This window comes from Pavona decussata, unplaced genomic scaffold (assembly GCF_977016875.1).
Source record: "Pavona decussata unplaced genomic scaffold, jaPavDecu1.1 SCAFFOLD_320, whole genome shotgun sequence".
Taxonomy (NCBI): Eukaryota; Metazoa; Cnidaria; class Anthozoa; order Scleractinia; family Agariciidae; genus Pavona; species Pavona decussata.
In genome coordinates, this window is record NW_028145710.1 from 690 (window position 1) to 26,776 (window position 26,087).

General features: G+C 39.6%; 2 protein-coding genes and 2 pseudogenes across 2 annotated transcripts in view; 3 read left to right on the plus strand and 1 right to left on the minus strand.

Annotated features, from left to right (window-relative positions):
• Positions 1-4,343: 4,343 nt before the first annotated feature.
• Positions 4,344-26,087, plus strand: part of LOC146454014 (uncharacterized) — a gene marked incomplete at its 5' end in the record, with an annotated part of 87,990 nt that continues 66,246 nt past the window's right edge. Inside the window, 6 exons of the mRNA XM_085095936.1 lie at positions 4,344-4,742; positions 5,665-5,803; positions 7,329-7,422; positions 7,534-7,621; positions 13,883-14,278; positions 17,919-18,113. Of these exons, the coding sequence (XP_084952062.1) occupies positions 4,344-4,742; positions 5,665-5,803; positions 7,329-7,422; positions 7,534-7,621; positions 13,883-14,278; positions 17,919-18,113 (1,311 nt within the window). The remainder of the gene's footprint in view (positions 4,743-5,664; positions 5,804-7,328; positions 7,423-7,533; positions 7,622-13,882; positions 14,279-17,918; positions 18,114-26,087) is intronic.
• LOC146454015 (uncharacterized) lies at positions 18,955-19,836 on the plus strand (annotated as a pseudogene).
• Positions 19,830-22,180, plus strand: LOC146454016 (uncharacterized; annotated as a pseudogene).
• On the minus strand, positions 22,448-24,446 carry LOC146454017 (uncharacterized). The gene is made up of 2 exons (XM_085095942.1): positions 24,133-24,446; positions 22,448-23,702 (listed from the first exon to the last, which is right to left on the minus strand). Exons 1-2 carry the CDS (start codon positions 24,159-24,161, stop codon positions 23,018-23,020), a joined length of 714 nt encoding a protein of 237 aa, XP_084952068.1. The 5' UTR covers positions 24,162-24,446; the 3' UTR covers positions 22,448-23,017.

The window sequence follows — 26,087 nt, forward strand, 5'->3', positions numbered from 1 at the left end:
GTAGGCCGAGTTGGCTAAAATCAGGCGATATTCCGCAAGATTGAGCAGGATAATTGTTTTATTATTCAACACATTGATAACAAAACACAGGTTTAAAGCAAAACAGCTGGAGGCGATCTTTATTTGTAAAAAAAAAGAAACTTGTAACATTTTCCCGCGCGCTGACCGGCATGAATGAAAGTGGCAGCTTTGTTCAAGTTTGAATGAAATAGAGAGCGTTTTGCATCAAATTAAAAAATTGAGTACTCGTCTAGTACGCCAATTGCTCCAGCAAAATTTTCCACAAATTTGTTGCCTAAACCAAACAGTATTTTGAAGCTGCAAAGGATTTGTTGTGTCAGCCAGGCCGAGCTGAACAGTCTGGAAAAGCTTTTAAACGATTTCTCGGGTGAGTGTTTCTTTGTTTACTACGCAAGCAATAATTTCACGATCTTTCCTCAGTGGTTTGACAAACGCATCTTGTGCCTTGTTGCTTGTAAGAACTCTGGATCTTTTATGAAACTAAACGGTTTTTCAAGCGGCTCTGATGCTTTTGAGAATAATTGCTTTGTACTTCGTCTCTTTTTTGTCTGACAGAAAGCTAAAATTTCTCGAGACACTTCAGTGCGAGCTCGGATTTTTCCATCTCTTCGAGACGAGTCGAGATCTATTTTAACAGTTGCGAGAACCAATCTAAGGAAATACATGTACTGTTTGTAATTTCTGAGCCCTAGAATACGGTACAATCCAAAAGTCTAGCGAAAAATATATCAAACGTTTTTGCTGAACTGTAAGCTTTATTAAATTTGCCAGATCATAAACAGAAAGGTAAGCAGTCGTTTTTGCACTAACCATTACAATTCATGACAATTCTTAACAGCAAACTTGGTTGTCTTCTTTGTGTTCAGTACAAAACAGCGTTATTAATAGTTTGGTGTTCTAGCAAGGTCGTTACTTTTTAAAAGTGCTCTGCAATTTTTCTCGATCTTCGACACACGAAAACTGCGTATATCGCAGGATATCTGTTGTGTGCGGGCGACGTATATTGAGTTCACTATGACCATATTTGGGCAGTGTCACAATTGTTGAATAATAAATATACGTAGTTTTCGTGGCAGGGAGAAAAATGGCAGAGTGCTTTCAAAAAGTAACAACCTCGCAAGAACACCAAACTATTAATAACGCTGTTTTATACTGAACACAAAAAAGGCAACCGAGTTTGCTGTTATTGTAATGGTTAGTGCAAAAACTTTCAGTGCCCACCTTTCTGTTTATGAACTGGCAAATTACAGTTCAGCAAAAACGTTTGATATATTTTTCGCTAGACTTTTGGATTGTCCCGTATTCTAGCAAAGGCTCAGAAATTGTAAACAGTACATGTATTTTCCTACATTGGTTCCCGCAACCGTTAAACAGAGATCTCGACTCGTCTTGAAGAGATGGAGAAACCACCTGAGAAAATCACTGAAGTGCCTCGAGAAATTTTAGCGTTCTGGCAGACAAAAAGATAGACGGAGTACAAAGCCATTACTCTCAGAAGCATTAGAGCCGCCTGAAAAAACATTTTTAACAGATCCAGACTTCTTGCGAGCAACAAATCACTAGATGCGTTTGTCAAAACACTGAGGAAGGTCACGAAATTGCTTGCATAGTACACAAAGAAACACTCACCCGAGAAATCGTTGAAAAGCTTTTCCAGTCTGTTCAGCTCGGCCTGGCTGATACAACAAATCCTTCGCGGCATCAAAATACTGTTTTGTTTTAGCTTTTGGGGCTAGAACTTTGTGGAAAATTTTGCCTGAGTAATTTTGAATTTGATGCAAAACGCTCTCGATTTTAAACTTGAACAAAGCTACCGCTTTTATTCATGTCCGTCCGTGTTACAAGTTTCTTTTTTTTTTTGACAAATAAAGATCGCCTCCAGCTTTTCTGCTATAAACCTGTGCTTTGTTATCAATGTGTTGAATAATAAAACAATTATCCTGCTCAATCTTGCGGAATATCGACTGATTTTAGCCAACTCGGCCTACGGTCTCGTCGGCTAAGTATCAGGCGATATTCCGCGCGATTTCGCAGGATAATTGTTAATTAGACAGATAAAAAGAATGATGACTATAGTCAATAGCCACAAGCATTCTGACAACCAATACTTGATTCTTCGCGTTATGAAATTTATATTATATACTGCTCTTAGCCGGTAATAATAATAATAATAATAATAATAATAATAATAATAATAATAATAATAATAATTGTAATGGACACTCCAAGTACAGTTTGAAATTCGCACTTTAATACTTGAACGCGATTCACTAGAACAAATGTAATGAAAGAAAAATACAGAATTAATAAACGCGAACAGAAAAAGTGAACGTACAACAATCGAACAAAAAAATCAAACCAAAAATTCACAAGCGAAAATATAACTACTTACAAGATCTGAACGGCAACTCTGGATAAACAACAACTGCTTACAAGGGCGGAATGCAAAACCTTTATACTAATTTGAAACGAAAAGAATAGGCCTAACGAAGTTACAAACTAAACAATAAACGATTACGTAACGCGACGCCGAGAAACTAACTTCCTAGAAAAAATGCGCATATAAACTAAATTCCAAAAAGCTAAACCAAGACGCGATGACTAATATTTGCATTGATTACACAACGATAAGAAAAAACCAAAATTTTAACTCTCGTGGCTACAATAATAATAATAATAATAATAATAATAATGATGATGATAATGATGATGATGATAATAACTGTGAATAGTTTTTAAACTTTTCATCGATACGAAGCATTTGGAATTTGCCAATCTGTTGGCAGTTATGTTGCTGTTTCTTTTTTTCTTTTTCTAAGGAAAATTACATTTTATCTTTTGATGCATTTGAAACTTGTTTTCAACAAGACGTTTAATGAATTACATTGATCTCTCCATGTTTCGAGGAAAATAATAATAATAATAATAATAATAATAATAATAATAATAATAATAATAATAATAATAATTATTCCTCGCGAAGCGAGGTTAATAAATTTGTCGGGCCGAGCCGGCCCGAGCGGAGCTAAGCCGCGCGAATTCGAGCGAAAAATATATTTATATATTTCGTTGAAGGTGTCCGCACTGTTGCCTAGCAACAGTGAAAAACAAAGTATGAATGACGTCAGGCTGTCTGGCGTCGTCTGGAAATACATCGGAAAAAAATATGCGTGCATGATCAAATTTCAACTGCAATGTTCATCAATATTCACTGGATACAGAAATATCTCTCCAGAATCTTTTCCCTTTCTTTAAGAAATCTTTCTTGTGAAAGAATGCATTGAAGAAATTACACGTTTTGTGGCCGCGGTAAAATAATTTTTCGTGGGAAATAAATTCATCGAACACGACAGCGCTGCACGCCCGTTGTACATTACGTCGCGTCAGAAATAGATTTTCAACGGCAAACTAGCCTGTGGAACTACGAAAAGACCATGCTCATCAAAAAAAATCCTTTGCCCCTTTTAATGTCCTCATTTGATGCTACAATACGAGTAAAGAGGGCCTTCCACGACCTTAATTCCACCCAGCCCCAGCTTCGCGAGTTTTTGCGAGTCACGTATTTCTAGTTATATATATGTATGTATGTATGTATGTATGTATGTATGTATGTATGTATGTATGTATGTATGTATGTATGTATATATGTATGTATGTATGTATGTATGTATGTATGTATGTATGTATGTATATTTAGTTGAAGGTGTCCGCAATGTTGCCTAGCAACGGAGAAAAACAAAGTATGAATGACGTCAGGCTGTCTGGCGTCGTCTGGAGCAAAATTTGCATACATCGGGAAAGTTTGCGTGCCGGATCAAATGTCAACTGCAATGTTTATCAATATTCACTGGATACAGAACTATCTCTCCAGAATCTTTTCCCTTTCTTCCAGAAATCTTTTTTTTGTGAAAGATTGCATTGAAGAAATTACACCTTTTGTGGCCGCGGTAAAATAATCTTCCGTGGGAAAAAAATTCATCGAACACGACAGCGCTGCACGCCCGTTGTACATTTCATCGCGTCAGAAATAGATTTTTAATCGCAAACGAGCCTGTGGAACTACGAAAAGACCATGCTCATCAAAATAGTTGCTATGTTCAGAAACCTTTTAATCTCCTCATTTGATGCTACAATACGAGTAAAGAGGGCTTTTCACCCAGCCCCAGCTTCGTGAGGTTTTGCGAGTCACGTATTTCTAGTAATAATAATAAAGATACAATTGTTTTTTGCAATTGCCTCATCTCTACCATAAAATCTGTACCGCAAAATATTATAATCGATCTGCTTGAGTTTGAACGTTTTCCTGCTACATTGCATTTCAGCATCATGCCCAACTGACTGGTTTGTAGGTAACAACACCTCTTGCTACCGGATCTCGCAGAACAACCTGACATGGAATTCAGCAAAATCTGACTGCGAAGCATCAGGATCAAGGCTTGCAGTGCTGAATACAGAAGCTGAACAACAAGCACTTGCCCAAGTACTTTCATTTTACAATGTAGGAATGACTTGGATTGGTTTGCACAGGGATCCAAAGAACAAGTCACGATGGCTGTGGGTCGATGGTTCAAGCGCTAATTACACTAACTGGGCTAAAGAAGAACCTGACTATGAAGGAGGCACAAAAAATTGCACAGGAATACCATCTTATCTTGCTCCAGCGAAGTGGAGCGACATGGCCTGTAATACGTCCCTCTTTTACGTCTGTGAACTGTTTACTGGTAAGTGACTGGTAAAAATTCATGTTATCACATAGGAGTAAATTGTAACTTAACCTTGCACACTATCGAAAGCTTAAAATTCAACAACTTTAATCTACGCCTCAAAGTGTGCGATATGCCAAAAGTTCAAGTTGCATGCTGTATTTTATAAGATAATGCGACGATAAATTAGAACCTTTAACTCCCCACCCCCCCCCCCCCCCCCAAGCATTTCACCATTTTGCGAGGGATTGCCAGAGGGGGAAGTCAAAGTCCCGAATAATATATGGAGAATACCTCGGCGACCAGCCAGAAGTCGTTTTCTTAGACTTTGTGAATAAACTCGATTAGATCCTAGGGAACTAGTTAGAGTGGCATTGGTAACCTCGCCACTAATTCCCTTCATTTCCTTCCAAGATAGTGACGATTACCGTGTTGTGGTTTTTAAAATTTAAATTATCTCTGAAAAATGCGTGGTTACCCCTAAATCTTGATTTGCATCCCGGAAACCTTTCAAAGTACACATTTTAGACATGTATATTCTTTCACTATTTAATTATTTCTTACTCGGCTTCCATTTTTTGAATTAATGGAATTCCGAGGATAAAAATAATTTCAGTTCATTTAAATTTACCCTGAAAAGGCAATTTAATGTTCCTCGTAAAGGTGTGTATTGCAAAATTTTTTTCTGCTGCATAAGCTGTTTATCAAAGCATATTACAACATAAATAACTGTTAACGGAACAAGTGGTATAGCTTGCATATCTTGGGCCCTAATGCAAACTCCCCACTACCATCCCCTCAACCTCATTCCCCCACCACCAACCCAGACCCGGATTCGCCATTTTTTTCTGATTAAAAAAACATAATAGGAAAGAAAGAAAGATTCCTTCCTGGGATGATACTTTGCTGTCATGTAAAACATGCTTATTTTTCATTCCAGTATATCGAGTGCGCGTGAACACCTCCAATATTGATGGTGCTGGAACGGACGCAACTGTGGATATAAGAATATATGGCGACAAAGGCTCCACAGGGAAGAGAGGACTAAATGATGCAAATGATAACTTTGAAAAAGGAAGGTAACTGTACTGGCCCATGCTTCTTTGAAGAACAATTCTAGATTCCTGTGGTGTTGTTAAAATTCTTATACTAAAGTACCTTTTCGTATCATTAATCCTGCGAAAACCACCATATACCACCAATATCAAGTGCAAGTTTCGAAGAGAACAATTATTTCTTCAATAAGACCCAAAATGATGTGATTACAAATATATTTTAAGCCTGTTGCTCAACCTTCCTCGCCAAGTGGTGTCACTAATAACATAACAGGATATGATTTGTTTCCAATCGTCCTTCGTTAATCATTGTTGGTAGTTGATTGTCGTCTTACATGAAGTTCAGCAACATCATCAAATAACAGCGCCATTACACGTAAAGGTTTCCATTGTTTGTTTTTAGCGACACAATTCTTTGCCCGTTACTTTCAACTGTTAGTGGCGACCATTCCAAGGCCAATGACATGAGTGGGAAATGCTTATGCTGGGTAACATGGCACACGGACATTTCTCCGCCCAATTTTCGAGATAGATGTTAACTCTATCTAGACCATCTAGACTGGGCTTCTTTTTTGTCTTCTGTGCCAGGAGCGGGAGAAAGATTCCCCCAAGCCCCCAAACTAAACCTTGGAAGTATAAAATATATGCCAGTGAGAATTGAAAGACAGATAGTAGGTCCAAAGATGTTTCTTTTGAGGTCCGCGACGCAAATCAATGACGTCATATAAGGTGGCAATTGCATCATTGTTTTCATTGTCTTCAGGAAAGCGCCGAGATTAAAAAAAAAAGTAATCAAAACCAGAAAAGGAAAACTCATATGAGCGTAAGGTTGCGGTAAAAAATTCTATTTTCTGGATAAACTACCTGTTAAAAATTGTTTGCCTTGGTAACATCAAATTCAATCAACACAAACCGACCGACCACATCAAATTTTTCCCAGATAATTTTCGGAAAAAAAATCTGAAGTTTCATGGCGTTTCCTCAAATATTAAAGACGTTTTTCCAGTTCAAAGTTGCCACAGGAAGAATCCCCCCCCCCCCCCGCCGGGGGTCTAGATAGGGCTAAGTTACCTTCGAGAACTTGTAACCTAATAGAAAATTAGGAAATTGCGTTGAAAATCGCCATTTAGTAATTATTACAAAGTATCAACTTTTCGCACAATATTGTTGTGCTTTAATCGCTCGGTGTCGTCACGTATAACACTCTTAAAAGTGACATGATATTGCACGAAAAGTAGTTGCTATGTTAACCTCTTGTTTTAATTTGTCGTATGAGAGGATCTTTAATGATTTGGCCTTGATTAACCGTCAATTGCAACAATTAATTCAAACTGCCACCTTAATTAATAATTAATCTTAAACTACCGTTTATTGTGTCTTGTAAAACATTGCGAACAACCCGTATGACCTCTCCCCGTTTTTAGATTCTTCTTACGTCATCCAATGGTAGAAAACCCTAGTAAACCGTGAGCATAATTTCTGTGTTTGATTACACGTCAAAAGAATGTTGTCATTCCAGTTTGAGGTGTTTTTTGTTTGTTTGTTTTAGAACTGATATATTTGACATCACTGCTAAAGACGTAGGACAAGTGAAAGGGGTGGAGGTTACTCGTAGATATGGTTCAAGCTGGCATCTTAAACAAGTGAGGAGCTACTAACTCATAAGAATAGATTATCAACCGTGGAAACTTTTTAATGCGCTCAGGTGTTTTCATGTGTTCTGATTTATTTATCCCCGCTCTTTGCTATTCTAGGTTGGTGTAAAGGTTGGAAATCAGGCAGGACACACAGCGTTTAACTTTAATACCTGGATTGAGGAATATCAGCGCTACATAATATCCCGTGAGTAATCATGATAACTTTAATATCACAGCCGAGATATAAAAACATACAAGACTCGTCTTACATAACACACTCAATGTTAGCTAAGAGCCCATACAGCCCTTGCAGTTTTAAGCTCAACCTGAGCAGGCTGAGAGAGCCTTGCGTGGACTTAATTTTAAGATTCCGTTGGAATACTTGGTAAGCTTTCCCGCTGTGAGAAAACTAGTCTTTCTTCGTCTATAGTCTGCAATACCTGGTACCTTTTCCATCCCTTGTTTGGCAATTTCTTGACGGGTGAGAAAGGCAGCTACAAGAACAGAAAAATTGTTTACAACACGTGCACCGGAGAAAACAAGTTTACATCTAGATGCATATGAACGCAAAATACACACGCACCTTTCCTAGACGAAACCCCAGACTGGCCCGTAGAACAACCGGCTTATTTTATCCGTTTCACGGGCGAGCACGAAGCGGGAGGTGAAAGTACATCACGAGTCACAAGCGAAGGTAGGGTGGCTCCATTATATTAACGCCGTTGTGTTTCAAAAAACTGACTTCACTGGTGATTTTGTGTCATAAATTGCTACTAGGTTGCCAATCAGGGTTCCGTTCTCTACATAGTACGCTCACGGCCTTGCTTGAGGCAACAAATGCTTGGTCAGTAAACATTGACAATGGCCTTCTAAATGGCGTTGTCTTTATTGACCTTACTAAGGCATTCGACACCATTGATCATGAGATCATCTTGCGTAAGATGTCATACTTGGGTGTCGATCGGGCAGCTATAAAATGGTTCTCGTCGTACTTAAGTGGCCGAGCCCAGAGATGTAATGTCAGCGGCAAATTATCATCTGCTCGTACCCTCAGTTGCGGTGTGCCACAGGGTAGCATATTGCAGCATATTGGGTCCTTTGTTATTTTAAATTTACATTAATGATCTTCCCAACTCCCTGCGGGGCACCTTACCAAGAATTTAAAACGTTATCTGCTAAGACGTTAACCTTAGCTGTTGGCTGAAAGCTAACAAGCTCAGTCAAAATGTTGCTGAAACAGAACTAATGATTATTGGATCAAGACAAAGACTATCTGCCCAATGTGACGATATAGAAATCAGAATTGATGACCAAATTATCAGGAGAGTCGACAAGACCAAATCTTTGGGTCTTACCATAGATGCCCAACTCTCTTGGGGTAAACACGTTGAAGAGATTTGCAAGAAAGTCTCTTCAGCTATAGGCTCCCTAAAACGTGTGCGGCCCTTTATATCCAAAGAAACTGCAATCCAAATTTATAACGCTTTAATTATGCCTCATTTTGATTACTGCAGCCCCGTTTGGGACTGTTTGAATGGTTACTTGAGTGATAAGCTCCAAAAGTTACAGAATCGCGCAGCCAGAGTTATTACTAAATTACCTTTTGACACGAGCTCAAACCACCTTCTCTCCACCCTCGACTGGAAGAGGCTATCTCTTCGGCGAAAGAAACAAAAAGCCTTAATGATGTATAAAACCATAAATAACCTTGGTCCGGAATATCTACAAAGTCTTTTCTCTCAGCGTCACCAGGGATCATAAAAAGACTGGATAGGACACGTGCTGACATCATGGCCGCAACAGAGTGGAAATTTGTGACGTCATATAAATATTGCAAATTTTTTTTCACGACATTGTAACAATTAGGGTCCTTGTTTATTTGTTACCCGTTTAATTTATTGATGGCAATTGAAGATTTGTTTGAGGAGTGGGAGGAGGTCGATTTGGAAGGCCTCATTATTTTGAAAGCCTCATTATTGAAGAAAACGGAGCGGATGAAGTGGACGAAGAAGAAATCAGCGAGGAAACATCGGATAACTCCAAGGATTGCGAAGATGACGATCAGGTTTCCTTCAAGTATTGCAAATGTAAAAAGGTTTACCATACCAGAGGCTGGTTAAAAAAAAAAAATGAAGATAGCTGCAGTGCTCCTAGTAAAACAACGAAAAAGCAAGCTAGGAGTCCTAAAATGTCAGCGCATCAAAAGAAAACCAGAGCGATTTTGACAGACCTCGGATTTGAGGAGTATTTTTCCCTTGATTGTTTACCTGTTGTTTTGAAGCATCTTCGCGAAATCACGTCGGTATCAAGCGAGATCGCAAAGTGAGGGGCTCCAGGTTCGCCTCCTGCCAATCCCAGGCACATATTCTAGTGGTTGAACTGGAAAAAGGCGAGGAAACTTTGGCCGAGAGGCTTTTCCGATTTGTTGCGAAAAACATTTGGAAAATAACATTCGCACGCGATAAGCTCATCAGTTCACCAACGAGACAGCAATATGTTTTGATAAGAAAAACCTTCTCTATTGCAACCCACCTGGCCTTACTCTTCGTCTCTCCCTGCTGAAGAAAGTAATATGCTTCTTAAACTTTTTGTTGATTTGTACTTTCGTGTAAGGAAGTGGGCCTACCTCAAAGCTTACAAAGAGGAAAGGAATGTTAAAGAAAGGCTTCTTTTGGTGAAGACCAGCCGTGCTACCAGCAATTTGCATGGAAAATATAGCATAAGAAAAGTTCTGCTATCTACAGTTTGAAACATCATATTGTTAAAGTGCACCTAACATCAATGTGTTCTTTCCCAAGATAATTTTCTTCACCTATAGCAAACATATTTTGCCGCTTTCTCCTCAAAATTTCGCTTTTAATGTGCCATAAAACTTAGGGGTGTATTCCTGAGATGACGGCAAACTGCTTAATTGCAGTGCAGATATTATGTCAAAACTGCAATGCAAAGCAGTTGATATCATCTCGGGACAGTTTCATGCCTCATCAATGCCAATGGAAATTTTGATAACTTGACATCACTTTTGCCGCCCATTAAGGAGGAAATCTTACAGAAAAAAGGTAAAATATATGTTTATCTATTTGTGTATATGTATGGTGCTGAAATTTAACTTTTGCAAAAGGAATTATTTTGAGGTTAGGGGAACTTTAATATTACTGGTACATGTATAACAAGCTTTATGACCAAATTAAAGTTACACATAATTTACAACATAAATATATTAATACAAAAGAGGTAACATTTACTCAGAATAACTGAAAAGCTAATTGAGCTGAGTAAAACTAAATAATGTTTAAAAAATAAAAAAAAATAATTAAAAAAAGAAAAGAATAAATAAATAAATAAATAAATAAATAAATAAATAAATAAATAAATAAATAAATACCAGTTGAAAACTCATGAACAGTTAAACTGTGAGATGTTTAACTTAACTTTGTTCGTAAACGTTTTAAGGGGGAGGTGTTTAATGCTTTCGTCAAGGTGATTCTAAACTTTTACAGCTGCAAAGCGAATGTTGAATTTACCATAGTTTGTTTTGGTGTTGATGTAATAGGTTGATTTAGAAGCAAGCCTGGTATTGTATGAGTGTATGGATGCTACTGTATAAATATTAAAATATTGAGGCCTGCAGCTTGTAAATTGTGAGGCAACCATACCAGGGCAGTTGCATTTTCCATCAGAAGGTGTAAAAAACAGCATGTTTCTAGAGGTGAACCCATCAGCCATTTCCTGGACACAAACTACACAGGCCTCATACAGAAAATTGCAATCATTTTCAAGGACTTTTAAAAATGTGAAAAGGGTGCACAACAGGACCAAAATGTAAACAACAGCATTTTATGACCCATGGCGTCACTCTGCTTACAACTTAAGAAACTCTGAGGGAAGGCTGTCCCTGTCCAAACCAAACACCAATCATTTGAAACGAAGCTTTTCTTACAGCGGAGCCATGTTATGGAATAACTTGCCCAAAAGCTTAAAAAATGCTTCATCCGTTGAGCATTTCAAGCGAAATATCAAGACGGTAGCTGATATATCGGATTCCCACACGGCAATCTTGTAATGCAATTGTAATTAGTTTTAGCTTTAAACTTAAGCTTAACTGATGATTTTCCGTGTTTAAATAAAGATTTACATACATACATACATACATACATACATACATACATACATACATACATACATACATACATACATACATACATACATACATACATACATACATACATACATACATACATACGTACAAATCAGGGGCGTTCCTAGCCTTTTTTCGTTTGTAAGCCCTGGCGTGGCATAATTCAGAATATTGGCAATATGGGCGCGTGATCGCCCATTTGGAGCGACGAAGTCGCGACTTACTAGGGGGGTCCGGGGGCGTGCCCCCCCCGTAAAATTTTGAAAATTTAAGTACTCTGAGATGCAATCTGGTGCAATCTGGACGCTGGGGGTTGTGCACTAAACAGGATTTAGAAAAATGGGACAATTCCGCAATAGAAAAAAAAATCATCTCAAATTCTGTAAACGCTACTTAGAAGTAAACAATAAGGCCTCTAGGCCTCTAACTTAGCTTGTAGAGCCGAACTTGGAAGATTACCGCTAATTAATCAAAAAATTATGAAATATTTTGTGTATCTAAACAACAAAAATAATTCCACTATAGTCAAACAAGCTCTCCTTATGTCGAAGAACCTTCACTTTATTAATAATTCCGGATTTTATTGCAATTTTATGAACATGAAAGAGCAACACCATTCATCTAATTTAGATCCTGAATCTTTTGATAATGACACAGTTAGACGATATTCAACCTATATGAAGGAGAAATATATATATTTCTGGTGACTCATCGTTGAACATTCAAGAAGAATTTTACAAAGTTTTAAAAGATGAATAATCCACATCCGATTACTTACACCAGCTAAGAAATTATAACGAAAGTGAAGTTTAAGTAATCATAAACTTATAATTGAACTAGGTCGGTATCAGAGAGATCATATACCCAGGGAAAGCAGATGATGCCCATTGTGCAAATCAAATCAAGTGGAAAATGAATTTCATTTTTTTTGTTTCAATGTAGCAGATACTCTTTTCAGAGGGAGACTTTCTTAAATCGAGTCAATGAGATAATGCCTGACCTTGACAGGACATCAACCTCAGAAAGCATAAAACTACTCATGAACTCTAACGATCATCATTTAAATAAGCTAGTAGTGAAGTTCATTTCCTCATGTACAGATATACGTGATACATTGTTATTATCAAATGAAAGTGATGTAACTTAAGACAATATTGCTATTACCTTTGTTTTATTAATAATTACTTGGCTTTTGCAATACTGTAAAATCTTGCGGTCATGCAAATAAAGCAATTTACTACTACTACTACTACTACTACTACTACTACTACTTCTACTACTACTACTACTACTACTACTACTACTACTACTACTGCTGCTGCTGCTGCTGCTGCTACTGCTGCTGCTGTTGCTACTGCTGCTGCTGTTGTTGCTGCTGCTGATGCTGCTGCAGCTACTACTACTACTACTACTACTACTACTACTGCTGCTGCTGTTGTTGCTGCTGCAGCTACTACTACTACTACTACTACTACTACTACTACTACTACTACTGCTGCTGCTACTGCTGCTGCTGTTGTTGCTGCTGCTGATGCTGCTGCAGCTACTACTACTACTACTACTACTACTACTACTACTACTGCTGCTGCTACTGCTGCTGCTGTTGTTGCTGCTGCTGATGCTGCTGCAGCTACTACTACTACTACTACTACTACTACTACTACTACTACTACTACTACTGCTGCTGCTACTGCTGCTGCTGTTGTTGCTGCTGCTGATGCTGCTGCAGCTACTACTACTACTACTACTACTACTACTACTACTACTACTGCTGCTGCTGCTACTACTGCTGCTGCTGCTACTACTATTACTACTTCTGCTACTGCTGTTATTTCAACCCAGACGCTGCACACGAAGTTGTAGATTAATCCACGGGAACTTGCCACTAAGAAACCAAATAGTAGCTTGACAAACTAACGAAACATGTTGGAAAAAAAAAAGTTGATGTCTCTTTTTACAATTTATATTGTCGTTTTAGTTGGATCTTTGTCAATCAGGTTGATCTGGGTTGACATCCCTGATTCAGCGAGGAGATCCAATACCTTCCTGTTATAAATTTTGTATCTACCTGTATAAATTTGGAAATGACCTCGCTTTTCATCTGGATCATGAATTTCCAAAAACTCTTAACTTCTTCCATAATTTGTTGGTTTATTAATTTATTTATTTTATGTTATTGACAGTATTGGTCTCTCTTTAAATCCTACATTTTTAAACATAGGCATAATATCAAGACGAAAATTCAAAATGGTATGACTGAAATTAAAATTTAGATGTCAAATTATTTCTGGAAACCTTGTTGTTGTTGTTGTTGTTTTTTTTTTCTAGAAACATGCCCGAGGGGCTGGGCACCAGTGATCAACAGTTCTTGCTACGGATTTTCGGACAACAGACTACCGTGGAATTCAGCGAAATCTACCTGTGAAGAATTAGGAGCAAAGCTTGTGGTGTTAAATACAGAAGCTGAACAACAAGCACTTGCCCCTTTAGTAGCATGCCATACATGGATTGGTTTACACAGGGATCTCAGTAACACGTCACGATGGCTGTGGGTCGATGGATCAAACACTGATTACACTAATTGGTACAAAGGAGAACCTAACGGCGCCGTAGGCACGGATGATTGTGTACTTTTAGCTCGTTATAATCCTCCTAGTAGTTATTCATCAAAATGGGTTAACTGGCGCTGTACCAGTTCTTTCAATTACGTTTGCAAAATCAGTGGTAAGATTTTTCTTTATAAGCAATTAGACTAAGAGCTTTCTATCAGCGAATAGTGCTTAGTTTAATTCCCCGAGTTGAAAATAAACAATCAGACTGCTGGGCAGACCCTCTTTCATTTTGCTATACACTCATGGAAAATAAAGACCGCTGGTCTGTTTGACTGAGTAGGCAACTTTTCTGATTTCGCGGATCGAAAAACGGTAATATTGACAGAAAATCCATTTTTGAAATATCTCGATCTGCACAAATTATGAGCTTTTTGTCTAACTCGTGCTACTCTTAGCAGTGCTAAAACATATATAAATATTTTAAATTCACAGCCACCTAAGAAGTTCAATGATCATTTAGAATGTTTAATTTTTGCTACGGTAAAAGACCTGAAAGAAAAGAGAACATGAGAATTTGAAGTTTTATTTCCCTTGATATTATAACAAAAATGCGGGAGTAGCCAAACTGGGCTTGCTTTTAGTCCTTGAAACTGCTCTCACAGTTGTTTTAAAGTGTCTGACTAGAACTCGAGATTATCGACCGTATTTAAAATGAATGGCTATGAGATAACGTTGTTTTAGTAAAATCTTTTGCTTAGAAACCAACAAAATTTACATCACGGCTGATGTTCTTACCACATTTTGACGTCATCCGTGCGTTATCACAGTACAAATCTACGGTAAAATGGAATCTATTTGTTTTATGTAATGACCAAGACATTTCGAAAGCGAACATTACGTTGACTGAGCCGAGTCAAAAACTTTGACCCCAATTTCTAGACTACTGCAAACATGCAATTGTGATCCTCTAAATTAATACACAATCCAAACGAATTTTACAAACAATGTTTTCAAAGAGCGGATGGTCGGTTGCTTGTTAAAGCATTTAACAAGAAAAATAAAGAGTAACATTATTCGACGTTTGGATGTATCCAACATCATTATCAAGAAAGGAGAAAACGTTCAGGGCCGTACCTAGGATTTTTTGTCTGTGGGGGCAAACTCCGCACACCCCTCACAGTGGTTTATCGTATGTAGACAGGGTTTCTAGTTGGACATTAATTTTGTTTTCACTCCTACACAGAAAGTTGCCTCTACGACGTTTAGAAAAAAAAAAAAGAAAAAAAAAACACCGATGCTTTTTGTTTTAAATTGTCATTACTTTTTATGGAGGTAACGTCTTGTTTAGCTTGAAGCAAACATTGTCTCTCATTTTAAAACACAGTCGACGCACTGCTGTAAACAAAGGGAGAAAATCGCTGAGCTTCCACAATTCAAACGCACTATATCAGCGGAGCAAAGCATTTGCAAAATCACAGTTGTTATTTAAATACAATTCAAGCCTTTTCAGTATTACTGTGACACGTTGCAGAGCTCTATAACACGCTACAACGATTACTAGAGAACCAAAAAACCAAATAGCCGTGCCAAGAAACACAACTCCTTGTGACAAACACTAGCCGGGCCCGGCATTGCAACAATTACAGAATGAAGCTCATTGCATTATACAAGCAATGATTAATTTCTGTCCTAATATTGACAAATCTCAACAAGAAAGGCGGTTAAAACTATCAAGCACTTAAAAGAGCCAAGCCAAACCCAGCTGAAGTGCCCTATGTGGCATAAAAACACCGTCGTTGAACACACGGAATAAGAGGTCATATTTAAAACGAAGAGAATTCAAAAGAGGGAACTCAAAAATCATTGGGCGCAAATAACCTGTCGGATGATGAACATATGATGGTTAAATCCAAACCCGCTACAAATACTTACGAGCAGCTCAGGCTCTTAAAACCAATCTATCTCTGAAAAAAAAAACTTGTATAAGCTAGATTTAAAATGGCTAAAACACGCGCCAGAAACCATAGGCAGCCCAAACTGACTAAATCATTATTTTCATAAGAAAACCGGTACTGGCTTTTCCCTCAAAAGATTTTCCAAAATAATTATTTGGAATTCACATTGAAGGAATATTTTTTCAGTCAATTAGTCGATTTTCTTGTGATCAGTGTGATGTTAGAAACAAATTGAGTTTTCCTGGTGGGGGCAGCTGCCCCCTCTGCCCCCGCGCTATGTACGGCCCTGACGTTTAATGTCAGAGTTGCTAAAAGAGTTGAGTTTGAATATTTGAATCTAATTCGATGCCATTCCTGCGTGCTTTAATTTATCACCAATTATGTAGCGGACAAAGTAACACAATGGACAAGAGCAACGACAACCTTCCCAAGGTCATGTTCTCCTTCCCTTTCGTTGACCAGAAAACTACGGAGAACACAAGGAGACAATTACAAAGTCTTCGTTCTAAAATCGGTGTCGCTATGCAGCCTGTTTTCAGTACTATGAAAGGCTGCAACATCCTCAAGACTAGAGAGCCAAAACCGAGATCGTAAACGAACAATGTGTGGTATATCATTACAAATGTGGTGTATGTGAAATGGACCATGTCGGTTTTACAAATCGACACCTCTATCAACGCATTGAAACATACAAGCTCAAGATCTTCGATTGGGAAACGCGTGAAACAACATGGATTCGAGAAATCAACCACCACGGACAATTTTTCGGTCCTCAAAAAGTGCCTAAATAAACTTGACTGCCTTGTTTATGAAATGTTGTTTATACAAGAGCTCAAACCATCGTTAAACGTGCAATCTGAGTCGATTCGTGCAGAGATATTCTGCTAGCGTATTTGCATAATTATTCAAACTCAACTCTTTAAGCAACTCTGACATTAAACGTTTTCTCCATTCTTGATAGTGATGTCGGATACAACGAAACGTCGAACAACGTTACTCTTATTTTCCTTTAATAGTTTTCACATCACAACAAAGTTCGAGCTTTTTTTTAACTGGTCGAGGTCAATTTTCATAGGAAATTTTGACTTTCCTGCGGAAATTTTGCCTGTGTTTGCAAGTTGCAAAACTTTCTTTACTGAGTTCTTTGACCAGTCACTGGACTCTTGACTCTGATCACGTTCGCTGGTCACACCACTCAATAACGTCATTGGTGTGTTTGTACTCTAATCACAAACTCCCCTTCTCAAACTCATTAATAATTCATCAAGCAAAAACAAAGCAAATCACTACCGTGAAGGAGGTTTAGAAATGTGATCTTAATTATCATAAAGTTTTGTAAACTTCTGCTTTGAATTTCTCCAAGAATTATCAATAGTTTGAGAAGTTTTATCAGACACTCGAAAGAGAGTTTCATCCTATTTCCAAACACCTCGAAGTTGGTTAAAAAATCTCAGCTGCGCCTCGTTTTTCCAACCTACTTCTCGGTGTTTGGAAATCGGAACGTGAGTGTTACTCTGTTCCTTGTATAATATGAAGTAAATCGAAGCATGACTCTCAATGTAAATTTTGATCTCAAAAGATCCATTTCAAGTACAGAAGCTTCCTGCCTAAAGTCGATCTCTAGTGAGGTTGTGCAAATGTTCCTTAAGTCACCTTATGTTACCAAAACCAGACCTGATAAATCCCGTTTTTCAACGAATAATTGGCCTTTCACCTTAACCTTATCCTACTGTTAAAAGTTGTAATCTCGATATTTTTAAGTTCCTCATTTCACAGTTTTAATTTACCTGCTAACCCTACCTTTTCTTTTCTTTCATCACTGTTTGAATTTTTATCACAACCACAACTCAATAATAGAACTCAAGTGTGAAAAACTTTCTCTGGGGAGTGGTGTGCGTGTTTCTCCTTCAGACTGTAACTCGTCCAATCAAGATTATGGCTCAACTTGTTCCTTTTCCTGCGCTCATGACCATCAACAAAGCGGTCCTTCGTCTATTATGTGCGGAATCGAGCGAGCCTGGAGCGATGATGTTAACACAGTCTACTGTAATGGTTTGTATTAAAAGTTTGATCTCTATAGTTGGACAAGTTTATCATATGTAGTGTTGTCAGTAAATTGGATTACCAATAAGTCTTTTGGGGTACGTACAAAAAGAGTACTTGCTCTTAATCCGTAAAGCAGCCAACAAGAAACAGCTCGAAACCGAGAAAGGCTTTTGAACGTGTTATGGTGAAAAATGAAAAGCATTAAGCTTATGTGAAACTGTTTTGGTGAGTAAAAGAAGTTAAGTTCTCACAAGACTTAATGGACATTTTCAAAAGGAAATTACCTAGAAACATCCGCCTCGTTGATACTTAAAAGTGTATGACCGTTAGTTAATAAGTGGCAATCTTTTTCATGCTCTTATTTATTGAGGCTTCGCATTACATAAAAGTCTGTTATCTGATTACAATTCAAAAAAGAATTTGTTACAATTAAACGGAATACAAAGACATAGAACACTAAATTAAACACATAAAACAAATAAATAAATAGCCTCCCTTCTTTATGGTTTAAAGCATCGAGGGACATAGAAGGCATTTAACAGCTGAAGGATGAGTGTCGAGAAGGCTACTGTGACGAAACCGCTTATCTCCAAACCGCAACCGCGTGTTTGCTATAGATAGATAATCAACCAGTGAGCGTTTCATACCGGAAATAGGTTTTTGGTTTCTTAGCATGATCCACGCTATCTCAAGTTCAGTCCCTGTAATTCTTTATTGAGTTAAGACCTCAATAAATGGAATTCAATAGCAACAAGCCTACCGCCTTGTTCTTACATGGTGGCAGCCAGTGGAGAGCTTTAGTGGTAAAATATTACACAAAGCTTATCCCAACAGCGTCCGGGGAAGTATGGTCACGGGATATGCTAAATAATTGCCGCCACCACCCGCACTAGAGATACACAGCCCAAACGCGGCGGACAAATGGAAGAAGTCTATCTCAGCGTGGAAAAACTATGCACTCGCCACAGAGCTTTCCAAGAAAGCCGAAGGTGTGCAAGTCGCTACTCTTCTTACGGTGATCGGCGAAGAGGCACGCGAAGTGTACTCAACTTTTAACGACTGGGAAAACGATGGAGACGACAAGAAGATTAAACCAGTATTAAAGAAATTAGGAGAATATTGCGAACCACGGAAGAATGTTCCTTTCGAGAGATTTAAATTTAACCGCAGGATGCAAGAGCCGGGGGAAACGTACGACCAATACGTCACGGCCCTGCGAAAGCTTGCCGATAGCTGTAATTTTGAAGAAATTACACCAGAGGAGATACTTCGCGATCGTCTAGTGTTTGGCATTCGTGACAGTAAAGTCAGAGAGAGATTATTGAGGGAGACCAAGTTGACCCTTGAAAAAACAGACGAGATCTGCAGAGCCTCGGAGAGCATGCTGGCTCAATTGAAAATTGTCGGAAACAGCGAGGGACAAACCGTGAACGCCGTGAACAGAGGCAACAAGACGAAAAGCCAAGAAGCTAATCGACAGAAAACTGCAGAAAACTCGTGGCGGTAAACACGCAAACATTAAGGAATGCGGGAACTACGGCACCGAACACGATTACACAAAGAAAGAATCTTGAAGAATTATGCCAGCATATCTCAAGACTTGTCTGAAATGCGGAAACTGAGCTGTCACATTTTACGGCTAAATGTGGCAGTAAGAGAAAAGATACCAAGGATAACGACCACCGCAAATCTATCCGAGCTGTCGACAACCCTGATAGCGATTCGGAAGTGTTCTATGCCACAAAAATCTCAGCGATTGAACTGGATGACTCTCAGCTGGTAACGCTTAAACTGTCATCCGGAAACTATCTCCCTTTTCAGCCAGACACGGGAGCGCAGTGCAACGTGATTCCGGTGGAGTTATACAAGAAAGCCACAAAGGACTATAAGCTTGAGCATGTGACACCTTTGAACACTCAACTCACAGCATACGGCGGCGAGAAGTTGCCAGTTGTGGGTCGAGTTCGCATACGAGTGTGGCGTGACGATTACAAATGCAAACTAGATTGTAATCTCGTTAAAAACAATGCCATCAGACCCCTCCTCGGAAGAAAGGCTTGTATTGGTATGAAAATCGTCAAGTACATTAACAGTGACGAAATAAACAAACCGCAAACAGGAAATGCGCCGGTGTAGGCTCTCAAAAACACGAACACTAGCAAATGGACACGTGACCCTATCACGAAAGAAGCACTAATCAAGAAATACCCTGAAGTTTTCAGCGACGGAGTCGGAAAACTAGCCGGAGAATATGACATTAGAATTGATAGCGCCATGGACCCTGTACAACATGCGCCTCGCCGTGTACCGGCGGCACTTAGGGCGAAAGTCCAAGACGCCTTAGACAATCTCGAGAAACAGGAAATCACCACACCTGTGACCTCGCCCATAGTCTGGATAAGCTCCATTGTAACCGTACCCAAGAAAAACGGCAAACTGCGCATATGTCTCGACCCAAGAGACCTAGATCGGACCCTACAGCGCGAGCACTACCCCTTGCCTACAATTAAAGACATCGCCAGAAGGCTACATGGAGCCAAAATATTAGGGACCTTTAGCACCGACGCCGAGAACGTGGACGAGGTCTTGTTTAACCGAGTGGGTCCTGGAACGAGACGGTCGTTCACGGCGGGAAACATAAACATTTAGCAGACCGCGCCGGCTACGGCTACGAGGACGAGTCTCTTCCGGTTAAAGTCGACAGAGAAAATGTCCTTTAAGGAATTTCGTGAGCTGCTCATACTTCTCTACGCCGACAAAATTGTTCCAGATGAAGAATTTTTATTGCTTTACGATGCTTTCAGTTCAAAAAATCCAGACTTCCCTCATGGAAATTTCGAACGATTCGATCTGGATTCTATGAACTCCGCCGAATGCAAAGCAGAGCTTCATGTCGAGAAGCAAGACCTCCCTCGTCTTGTTGCAGCACTCCAACTACCACCGATGTTTAAATGCGAGCAGAGGAGTATTTGCGATGACATAGAAGGCTTATGTATGCTTCTCAAACGAGTTGCCTATCCATGCCGACTCAGTGATATGATTCCACGATTTGGCCGACCAGTTTCTGTCATAAGTTTGATCACAAATGATGTCATGGACTATATCTTTGACGTTCACGGCCACCTTCTAACTCAATGGAATCAAGATCTCCTGAATCCTGGGGCTTTACAACGTTATGCAGATGCCATATCAGGAAAAGGCGCCCCCCTCGACAATTGTTTTGGTTTCGTCGATGGGACAGTGCGACCCATTTCAAGACCTGGTGAACATCAGAGAAGTGTCTTTATAATGGACATAAAAGGGTCCATGCCCTGAAATCCCAATCCCTGTCCCTACCAAATGGACTCATCGGAAACTTGTATGGACCGGTTGGTGAGTTTTTAATTGGATTTTCTTTTTAATAGTAATAAAAATGAACTTCATTAAACACAAATCGATAACAAGATGTTATAAATTACTATACAAGTTATACAAACTTCCCAAACAATTTCTATTCTCACCTCCTTTTTTTCTTCGTTTTAGAGGGGCGTAAAGACGACGCTGGGATGTTGGCAGATTCTGGACTATTGCGTGACCTTCAACAGTATGCCTTTTCTCTAGGAGGTCAACCCATGTGTATATATGGAGATTTGGCGTACCCTCTCCGTGTGCATCTTCAAACCCCGTTTCGTCAAGTCCCACTTGCACCCATGATGCAGGATTACAATGAAGCCATGAGCGCGTTAAGAATTTCAGTGGAATGGCTTTTCGGTGATGTCATTAATTCTTTCAAATTTCTTGACTTTAACAAGAATTTGAAGATCGGCCTAAGCAGTGTCGGCAAAATGTATGCTGTGTGCCCACTACTTCGTAATGCCATAACATGCCTTTATGGTAATAACACCAGCGATTACTTTGGTATTGAGCCCCCCACTCTGGAGCAATACTTCCAATAAAGTAAAATAGCTGAATTTATTTTGATGACACAGCTTTATTTTTCTGGACAAACAATAAATGTAATGGGGCATAAAATGTAGAATTTAGGGAAGGGGACATAACACATTGCAGGAACGAATGAAAAATCCATAGCCTACCCTCTTCTACGAAGACTGGTCCTTTGACCCTTATTAGCCTATGCTTTTTTTATACTGAGGGTGGGCAGAAAGTACCCCACCCCCTCTAAAAACAAAAAAAAATCTCGGGAGATGGGAAGGGATATTCAGGGGCAGATCATGATCCCCAGGAGGGAATGGATTGAGTGGTTAACCCCCCCCCCCCCCTCCCTTTGATTAACCAGAAAAATGACAATAAACACATTAAAATAGAAAATAAGGACAATGACACTGAGTAAGGTGTAAGCTAAAATAACAAAGCTAACATATTTGCTAACATCCAACATGCTCCCCTTAAAAAACTTGGGGCTAAAATAAAAATAATAATAAACAATATATTTGTAAACAGACACCCCCCTTTGAAAATACTGAATCTTTCCTGGCATGAACTTCAAAACTTGTTAAATTTTTGAGGGAAAGGCAGATAAAACACAAATATAGATTTTGGTCAAACCTGTAGGAAAAATTGGGTTGCCATAAAAATCACGTTACACTTACAATTGTAACAAAATATGAATATTAAATTTTACTTATCTTTCAGTTCTTAACTCGGCAGCCCTATGGGTGAAAGGGCTTACTTAAGTTTTCTTAAGCTTCAACTATATATTTTTGATCAATGTTAATTTTAAAAATCGAACAGTAAATAAAATGTTAACCACAACATGGTCCCAAAGGGCTAAAGTGTGCAAATGTTTTTCTAAACAGCTTTTTCACCTTCCTCTTATGAAGACTGGGCAAGACTCTTTCCAGTAAACCCTTGAGTATCTGGCTCTGCTGTTGTTGCTGCTGCAAAAAAAGCATTTGGAAGTTTTGCATCTGCTATTCCTGTCTCTGCTGCTGTTCAGTCATGACCTTTAACACATCCTGGTATTGTTGCTGGCTGTGTCTCTGCCGATCCATCAGCATCTGTTGCTCGGCAGCTTTATTTTCTTGTTCTTTCTTCTTCATTTCCATTTCTTCCTTCCTGATCTCCTTTTCCTGCTCACTTTTTTCTTTCATAATTTGCACAGCTTCAGTGGTGCTTTTTCTGCTTTTTGGTGGAGTAACTTGATCAGGGCCTGCATCAGCATTCCTCTTTTTGGTTTGCCCCAGGCGCTCCATGGCCTTCAGTCTACTCTCTTCTGCTGAAGCTTTCTCACTTTCATTCTTCTTAGTAAGAGTATTTGAATTTTCTTTCCTTTCCATATCAGCTGCTTGCTCTTTTTCGATGATCTCAGACAATGCCTTCTCGAATTCAGTTTCATCCTCACATTCAATCCCAGAACCCTGCTCCTCCTTTCTCATCTTTTCTTTGTATTTGCTGACCAAAAGAGTGAGTCTGTCCCTGACAGAGCGCTTGCTGACTTTGAATTTGGGATAGCTTGTGCCATTTAAATCTAGCGCTTCTTCACCCCAGACATCTCCTCTTTCTTTGCTTTGCTTAGGAAACTTCCATGGTTCCAAGACAAGGACTTCTCTGCAAAGCATAAGATCGTGCTCTTCTGACCGTTTCATGGCATAATTTCTGAAAATAAATACAAATTTTCATTAAGTAACGAATTATTTTTACAATCAGTGTTCATATGATTTAAGCTGTATTGCAAGTAAAATTAATTTAATCTTAAGGCCTGAAGTATATAAACTAAGTTTTCAGCGCTGTAATTTATAAATAAAGTTTTGTTAATTTTTTCCTCCGGCTAAAATTAAAACACGGTAAAACTTGTAACACGTTTTGGCAATCTTTGAATATAAAAATTGCCCTCTACGACAATTTAGGGGCTTTTTTCAGTATCAATAACAACTTAGTGAGCCATTAAACGATTCAAAATGACCTTAAGTCGATCCGTAACCGCAAATTTAAACGGACAAATTGAAATTTTCAAAGGCATAACGAAATGTAGTTGAAAGCATGCGACGTATATGTCAAAAAACACCTATAAGGTTTATGTACGAACCCTGTACTCTTTGTATCATCATCCGCCATCACAGCTGTGAAGCTCAAAGCTCTTCCTGCAGGTGAAAAGAAAGTAAGAAATCAAGATTATTTCTTCACGGTCCGATCAAATAACTCACGGTATCTATCTTGTCCACTAACCGACACTTTTGATTGAAAAAATCCCCAATATAAGTCAGCAAAAGTTAGTAAAAATATAAAACATACCTTCATTCTACACTGTACGCCAAATGGCGGCAAACGGCGTCCTGAACAAGGTGTGGACGACGAGTTCTGCACGATTGAGCATGCGTAGTAGCATCAAAGTTCATTTTCTCAACTTCCGGTTGGTGACGTTTGCGTCCTCGGTGTCGGTGCTAAAGGTCCGTATTTACAAAGCTGGACGTACGCAACGGATTTTGGCACGTGACATTGGACGAGAGCTCGTCGTACTTGACCACCTTTAACACCCCTTTTGGACGATACCTTTGGCGACGCCTACCCCTCGGTATAAGTTCCTCGCCCGAGGTATTTCAAAGGAAAATGCACGAGTTGGTCGAGGAATTATCTGGAATCGAAGTAGTGGCGGATGATTTTATCGTGGCTGGCTGTGGAGCCACAATTGAAGAAGCTACTGATGACCATGACCGAGTTCTAACAAGCTTCCTCGAACGTTGCAGAGCACAAAAGGTCAAGCTTAACACTAACAAGCTAGATCTCCGTCAGAAAGAGGTTCTATTCATTGGACACATCGCCACAGACGAGGGCCTACGTGTCGACCCAGCCAAAGTACGAGCAATCAGTGAAATGCCCGCACCAACAGACAAGGCTGGCGTACAAAGATTGCTGAGACTCGCGCAATATCTCAGCAAATTCCTACCACGTCTCTCTGACATCACCAAGCCTTTGAGAAATCTCCCTCAGGCTAATCTTTAGTGGGTCTGGAGAGAAGCACAACAAACAGCATTTGAAGCCTTGAAGAGAGCAGTTGCTAATACTCCAGTCTTACGTTACTATAACTTGGAAGAGGAAGTAACGCTTCAGTGTGATGTCTCTTAAAACGGATTAGGTGCAGCCATATTGCAGAGTGGACAGCCTGTAGCATATGCATCCCGAGCCTTGACGGATGCAGAAACACGCTATGCCCAGATCGAGAAGGAACTGCTCGCGATCGTTTTCGTGTGTGAACATGTCGAGGCCTATGTATACGGCCGTGATGTGATTCGAGTGGAGAGTGACCACAAACCGCTAGAAGCAATCTTCACCAAGGCGCTCAATTCTGCGCCTAAACGGCTTCAGCGAATGCTTTTGAGGCTGCAGACATACAGTCTACAAGTGGTATACAAGAAGGGTACACAGATGTATCTAGCTGATACATTAAGTAGAGCGTCCCTTCCAGAAGTCAACGCGTCTGAGTTCAGCCGAGAACTCGAGGAAGTGGACCACAAAGCCTTTCTACCTGTCACAGACAGCCAATGGCACCAAATCAAGCACGCCTCAGCTGATGATCCAGTCCTGCAGCAACTAAGGACAACCATAAAGGAAGGATGGCCGGAGACAAGATCAGACCTTCCCGAACCCCACTACCCCTACTACGACATGAGAAACTTCCTGACCGCACAAAACGAGCTGGTATTCAAGGGAGAATGTCTCGTGGTACCTGCCAGTCTTCGCAAGGAACTCATGGCAACCATACACAGCTCACATATCGGCATCGAAGGGTGCATACGTAGAGCGCGCGACGCCCTCTACTGGCCTCGCATGGCAACGGAGTTGAGGGAATACGTTTAAAAGTGTGACATTTGTTTGTCACATCGCCCGGAGCAGACCAAAGAACCGCTGCTATAACATGAGGTTATAGACCGACCCTGGTCTAAAGTCGCAGCCGAACTATGCGAGCTGGATAACCGCACCCTGCTGGTCATCGTCGACTACTACAGTAATGTCGTGGAAGTTGCCCGTCTAAGCTCGGTATCC

Bases quoted from the DNA above. Each gene is read 5' to 3' on its own strand.
- LOC146454017 (XM_085095942.1), bottom strand. From the start codon at position 24,161: ATGGCGGATGATGATACAAAGAGTACAGG. The intron at 23,703-24,132 runs GTTCGTACATAA...ATTTATTTTCAG, and splicing joins GATGATACAAAGAGTACAGG to AAATTATGCCATGAAACGGT.